Here is a 6,572-nt window from a genome sequence, read left to right as displayed (position 1 = left end):
TTTTTTTTTTTTATTTAAAGTTCATTATTAAATGCATTAAATATAGGACATATTTCTGTGAGTTATGCCTAAGAATTATAGGCCTACAATGTAAAATAAATTTCCATGCAAAAAAAATGTAATGCTTTTTGCATGGAAATACAGTGAGAATTAGAACACTAGGAGGGATAAATGTCTGTTCTGATGCTGTTTTTTTTTTTTTTTTTTTTGCACTGTAACACAAAATGCACCAAACTGAAAGTGGGAGTAAAAAAGTCAGTGACCAAAGTAATACCGCCCACATTTGTGTCATTTGTTGCTTCAATATTAAACTCTGCATTGGTTTCAGTAATGGCTCCACTTAAGTCCCAGTGACAGCAAATATAGGCTGCACTCTGGTAACCACAATTTTATCCCCCGGCATTTGTCAGTGGCCTTAATAACCTTCACATTAGGGTTAGTGACCGCAATATTAACCCCCACAACAATCGTGGTGACCACATAATATCACATGCAGCCTACACAATACAACAAAATAGAAGAATCACTGGTAGAAAATACCACTCCGGTGCCAGTATAAAAGCTGTCTGTATGTTTTTGTTTTTGTTTGTTTTTTTATTTTGTCTTCTTTACTAAGCAGAACTTACTCCTGCTTTACACACAGTCAGACATCTCTGGTTTGACTGTTGCACCTTCTATAGATGCTCCATCTATACTCAGGGATTGCCTTCAAGTTCTGCTGAAAATATTCATGTTTCACAGGCTCAAGATTCAGACAAAATGATTTTGTTTTAAAGGGCACAGTAAGTTCTTAATTTGATTACGGAGAATGAGCGGGAGAAGCCTTCATTGTAAACGTTTGTATAATAGAAAGAACCCCACCCCGGAATATGTGCCCGCTATTACAAATCTTTTGGCCAGAAAACCCGTTTATATGATACAACTGTGTATTGTTCTGTTTTATTAAAGTTGTATTGTGCTTTGCAGTCTCAGACCAACAAAAAAAAAAAAAGTCACATAATCAACCTAATCACAAAATATCTACTCCATATTTGCTTTTAGAAATTGAAAATAATTTTAAAATAGAGCTCAAATGTGATCACGTAATGATGATAAAACTCAAGTTATTCGTGCAGTCAATTAGAAATATACCATTGACGCATAGACTCAGGATTGCTGTTGTACTGTCCTCCCTTCACTCGCTTGCAGACACACTACACTAGAGCAGATGAAAGGAATGGTACTTGCTGTTTATTAGCTCTGATGAACTCTGCAACATTATCACGAGATTGATAACAGGAAAGGGCTCTTTTTTATTATTACTAAAGTACAGACGTATCAACAAAAGAAGTGGGCACATCACCAAGGCAACAAATGGATCGGCACAGAGCTGCTGCTATTATCTTGGTGGAAAAGGGCTCTTCAAGCAATATGGACTCATCACATAATAAATAAATAAATGGCACTATGGAACAAGGAAATCCCCTGCCCCCTCACAGGCAAAAAAGGAATCAAAACTTGTCAGATATTAGGATCAGTAAACAGCCGGGACCACTAGCAATCTTAGCTGCGTCAATAACACACCTGTTGCCATAATTTTTTTTTCAGTTGCCTTTTATTGGTCCTCATTAGAATGCCCCTATGCTTTATTTGTAGGTACTAGACAATGGCTCTATAGAACAATAAATTATCTTTCAATTACATTATGAATAATGAGCAATTAATGTTACTTTGAAAGCTGTGCATTCATTAATCATGAATTGCTATTCACAGCATACAGATGGAGTGATAATATCTACAATGTATTAACAGTACATAAATGATATCTCATTTCTTTTATGCAATCCCAATCCCCAGCAGAATTATGTGAAAAAATGATGGATATCCTTTACAAAGGAACATTTAGGAACTTGGGAGTCTTAGGTGTTTCAAGCTAAAGTATCCAGGGGATATGATTATGAGCCCAGCCGAAGGTTCTGCTGTACAATCCCTTATTGAAGGATGTTTCAGCTTTTCCTCCAAAAAAAGTGTGTATATATGGATAAAATAGGGTGAGGTTTTCTTTTGTCCTGAAGACCATTCCTGCAAAGAGAAGGTTAGGAATAATCCTACATTTTAAGCTGCCTTATTCCCACCCGAATTCTCACTTAGGTACTGCCTGTGGTTCCATCTTTACAGATTTGATTGTCTAAGTTAAAAGGTGACATGCATGGTTTTATGGAGCAGGAAAGGCAGAAATGTGTTCCAAATTTTTTTTTAGGTTTTAGGTTAGCATTCTAAGCAAATTCTGAGAAAAATGGGAATAATGACGTCGGCTCTCATGTATAATATATTTTTTTTTTATATCTCTGTAAACCAGCTTCTAAGTTTAGAAGTCCAACAAAAATGTATTTTTTCTTCAAACTTGTGTTTTTGTATTTCTGTTAATTCACATTGTGTACAATTCTGATGTCAGGAATGAAATGGAGAGACACTTCCTTGAGCTGCTGCAGTTCAATATTAATGTCCCTGCCAGTGTATATGCCAAATACTACTTTGACTTGCGATCTCTAGCAGATGACAACAACCTTAGTTTTCTTCTGGAACCCCTCAGCAAAGAAAGGGCACAGAAACTAGAGGTAAAATCTGGATTGCTTTGCCATTGTTTTGTCATGTATATTGTGACACCGTTTGTACCCAAAATGTGTTAAGTGAGCACATATTTTTGTTTTTACTATTGCGTCTCTCTTAATTCTTGACTGTTTAGGTCTTTGGATTTATTAAAATCATGACCTTCATGAGTCCTTGATTTTCTTTCCCACATAGGCTATTTCCAGGCTGTGTGAAGATAAGTACAAAGACCTGTCTAAAGCTGCAATGAGGAGGTCTATCAGCGCTGACAACCTAGTTGGAATTCGGCGTTCTAATGCCATCATTTCCTGATGGTCCAACAGGAGTGAAGCGCGGCTACAACGCTATCGGTGTGCAACATGGAACTGCAGGCACTATCAAGCTTCCCACACACTCCTCTTTACACTATATTGAGCCAGCAGTGTCTTCCAGCACAAGGGTTGTGGGGGGCAAGAGAAAGTGAATCCAGGAATGCTGCAAGTCCTCCTTGAAAACTAAGGAGCATACACCATGGGAACAGAGGAAGGGTCTAGTAAAGAGCAGCATGGCTACTTTACACAGAGTAACAAGTGGTGTATCAAAAGTGAAATCCTCTTCTCAGACATCCCTCAACCACCTACATTTGTATGCTTACTGTGTAGGCCTATAGCTGTGACTGATACTTTTTAACACTATATAGATTGACATTTTAGGATCTAAAACACTAACTGTGTATCATAATTTTTTTAAATTTTTTTTTTTTTTTGCCCACTTTTTTGTTTATTATTTTGGCTTCTGTTATCCATGCCATTTTAATATGCATCTTTTCAAACCACACAAAGCCATAGTTGAGCAAATAAAATGAAGTTCGATCATTAAAGGAAAACTGTTCATTTTGGGGGGTATTTTTCCTTTCATTCTGGCAAGTTTCAAACAGATTTTCTGATGTTTTTAATTGATCTGGTTTATTTCTCAGTGCAATGTTTCAACTTTTAGCAATCCACCAGCACAACCACCACAGAATGGTTTGGTTAGGATGGTGACTGTCCAAAGAAGATTTTTTTTATTTGAATGGAAACTGGCTTGTCATACTGTAACTAATGGTGCTCCCCCCTAAATTATGCGTTATACGACACTGCAAAACAAAAATAACTTTGGACTTTTTCAAATTATACACCACATGCTCATCTCTCAGTGATATAAAGATGTATCTTGTGCACTACCTGCTGCTAATTAATGATGGTCCTTTTTAGTACTGTCATTACTATCATATCTATGGAGGAGATCAAAAGCTGTGTCCTAACCTAATTAATCTACACGGCATATCTCTGTTGTATATAATCATGGAAGTCTTGCTGTTCTCATTTCAGACCCTGAGATATATAGACACTGTACTATAAGCTTCAAGGTCATAAGTTTGTATCATGGTTAGTCCATGCTAAATTCAGAGTTATAGATATGTCTATTATAACAAAGAACCCTTAAAAGTTCAGCATGATCATACAGAAGGACAAAATCAAAACATTACAGAATTCCTGATTATAAAGTCAAGAGATGAAATAGTCTGCTGGCCTGATCATAATCGACTGTTAAACTACTTTTCTGGGGGGATTTTGTGTAATATAACAAAATATTTGCAAATATGCTTGGCATTTCTCCAAGTAATCTCAGATGAGTGTAAAGCCTTTTTTATGTACTGATACTTTGAAATGAAAGGATCAATTCAGCAGCATGCGTAGTTGCTGTTAAAAGTTTTTTTTTTCCTCCTTGTCCTAACTTCCTAATTGTTTTTGTTCGTTTTACATGATTTACTGATTTTGAGTGTTAATGTGGCTACTGTGGTAAGCTTGTCTCCTGAACAACACTCCATGGATTGTGTTTTTTTTTGTTTTGTTTTTTACTTTGTTTTCTTTTACTTACCTAAATTGCACATCACCTAAAACTTTATAAAAGATCAAAGTTTAAATTACCGTGAAAATGTTTACTATATTTGATTGGTGTTCTTCCTTTCTCTGATTTAAATTTTTTTTTTTCTTAACTTAAAACCAGTATTTTAAAAATAAAAAGCTAATCGTTCGAAGTACTCGCACCCATCTAAGTACCTGCAAAGGTCAGGTTCCTTTCCTTTTTAAAGTCACAGTAACAACATATTTTCCCAAGGACATATTTATACCTCCCGCAGCACCCATATCACGTGACATGTTATAAATGAGCAAGATTAAACTGCTTTGGAAAGTGTTTGAACATTTTACTGTCCATAGCCCACAAGCAGTAAGTTGCAGCTGTTTTAAATGAATGTACGGACATGCAAAATATGGAAATGTGCTTTTTTTATGGTCTGTTAGAAAATGTTTTTGTATTATGGAAATTGGTAACTACATACAGAAATCTACTTTACCATTTGTCAGTCTATGGTTATGACTTTTGACTTGCAAGTAACCCTGTCACCTATATAATTTTATAAATGAACAACTGAAGTTAATACACATTTGTGGCTCGATATGAATATCACACAGCTGTGTTTGCTACACANTAAATAAGACGAGAGTCATGGTGAATCCTGTGTATTTTATTCATGTTACTATCCATCTCTATGTAAAGTGTATTATCCCAGAAACTACCAGAAATCCAGCCTTTTTTTTGTTTTGGCTTCTAAATTGGTAGTTCAGAACATTTGAGTTTTTCTGGATCTTGACACCCTAAATGTTTTTGTTCTTTCCCACCTCTGTGGTATAGCTATGATTAGACCAGCACTTTAAAGCCAATACATACTACTACTATTAATATTATTAATAATATTAAACACCATTTATATAGCGCCATACTACCAGTTGTATGTGATCTTTCCCTTGTATACACTTCACACATTTTGCATTTGTCAGAGGTATCAATTTTCTTTCTTCTATTGGGATTTGAATACTTTTATTAGAAACCTAAAAATAAGTTGGTTCAAGCTTCAGACAAACCTCTAACTTTTCAATGCATATTTCTGAATATCTGGTGGTGCAGTTAAGCTCTATACAATGCATTGATGACTTTACACTTTTGTGTATAGAAAAATATAAATGATTCACTGTGTGGTAAGTGTATCAATACATAAATGTGTAGAGCTACATCTTTTGTAGAACAAGTTCTTTTTTTTTATTATTTAGTTTTACTTATGTTTGGTATGCCAATTTAATCTTCAAATTCTGTATACTTCAATACTGTTACACATAGGCCTTCACATATACTTTATTCTGATGTTACAAACCATGCCAGGTTTTTTGTTTTCTCTGCAGAAATGCACATGGCAGTTTTATATAATAAAGTATTAGTTCCAATTTTCTTTCAGTCATAAAATTGTTTGGGTGACAGGGTTCCTTGAAAAAGATGGTCTTCTAGGAGGTCAAAGAAAAGTAAAAATCTTTGATTTAAGTGTGCAAGAATGTGATGTTTTATAAAGAAACATTTAGTTTTATGTTATGGGAGGTTTTTGGCAGATCTGTCTCAAAGTATTGACTGAAAATGGCAAAAATGCAATAACACATCAGCGTCGAACCCGTGGCAGTTTTTAAAAGATCTATCAAATGATTTAAGAACGGTATTTTATTTACCTTGTCACCTGGATGAAGGAGGCACACTGTTTTGATTTTTTATATTACAGGGACTCCCAAACGCAAATTGGTTAACTGCAAGTATATCTTAATGTAACGTTTCAGTTGGGTTTGCATTATGTTTATATTAAAATGAAATGCTAATATTAATAAACTCTATTTTAAGTAAATTCCTCTGTCTTCTATTATTTACAGATTTTGTACTTGCTAAAGCTGATATTTAATTTGCTTAGCTTTTACCTATCCTGGTCTCCCTACCCTTCCACCTCCGAATCAAAGTAATAATGAAGTTTTAGGTCCAGTGACATTATCACTTAGTCCTTGTGCTTCTCCAGCAGATCCTAGTGCTACACACTGCTTTCTGGAAATTGGTGTTGATGTTAGGTTAAAATTGAAATCAAAAGAAAG

At 35.0% G+C, this 6,572-nt stretch overlaps 1 protein-coding gene across 1 annotated transcript in view; it reads left to right on the top strand.

Moving 5' to 3' along the window:
- The window catches only part of CCNYL1 (cyclin Y like 1), a gene marked incomplete in the record, with an annotated part of 31,642 nt that extends 25,308 nt beyond the window's left edge, over positions 1-6,334 (top strand). The window contains 2 exon segments of the mRNA XM_072418688.1: positions 2,435-2,597; positions 2,785-6,334. Coding sequence (XP_072274789.1) covers positions 2,435-2,597; positions 2,785-2,901 — 280 coding nt within the window.
- Between the last annotated feature and the right edge of the window lie 238 nt (positions 6,335-6,572).

Source organism: Pyxicephalus adspersus, chromosome 7 (assembly GCF_032062135.1).
Source record: "Pyxicephalus adspersus chromosome 7, UCB_Pads_2.0, whole genome shotgun sequence".
Taxonomy (NCBI): Eukaryota; Metazoa; Chordata; class Amphibia; order Anura; family Pyxicephalidae; genus Pyxicephalus; species Pyxicephalus adspersus.
This window is presented reverse-complemented; position numbering and strand designations above follow the sequence as displayed.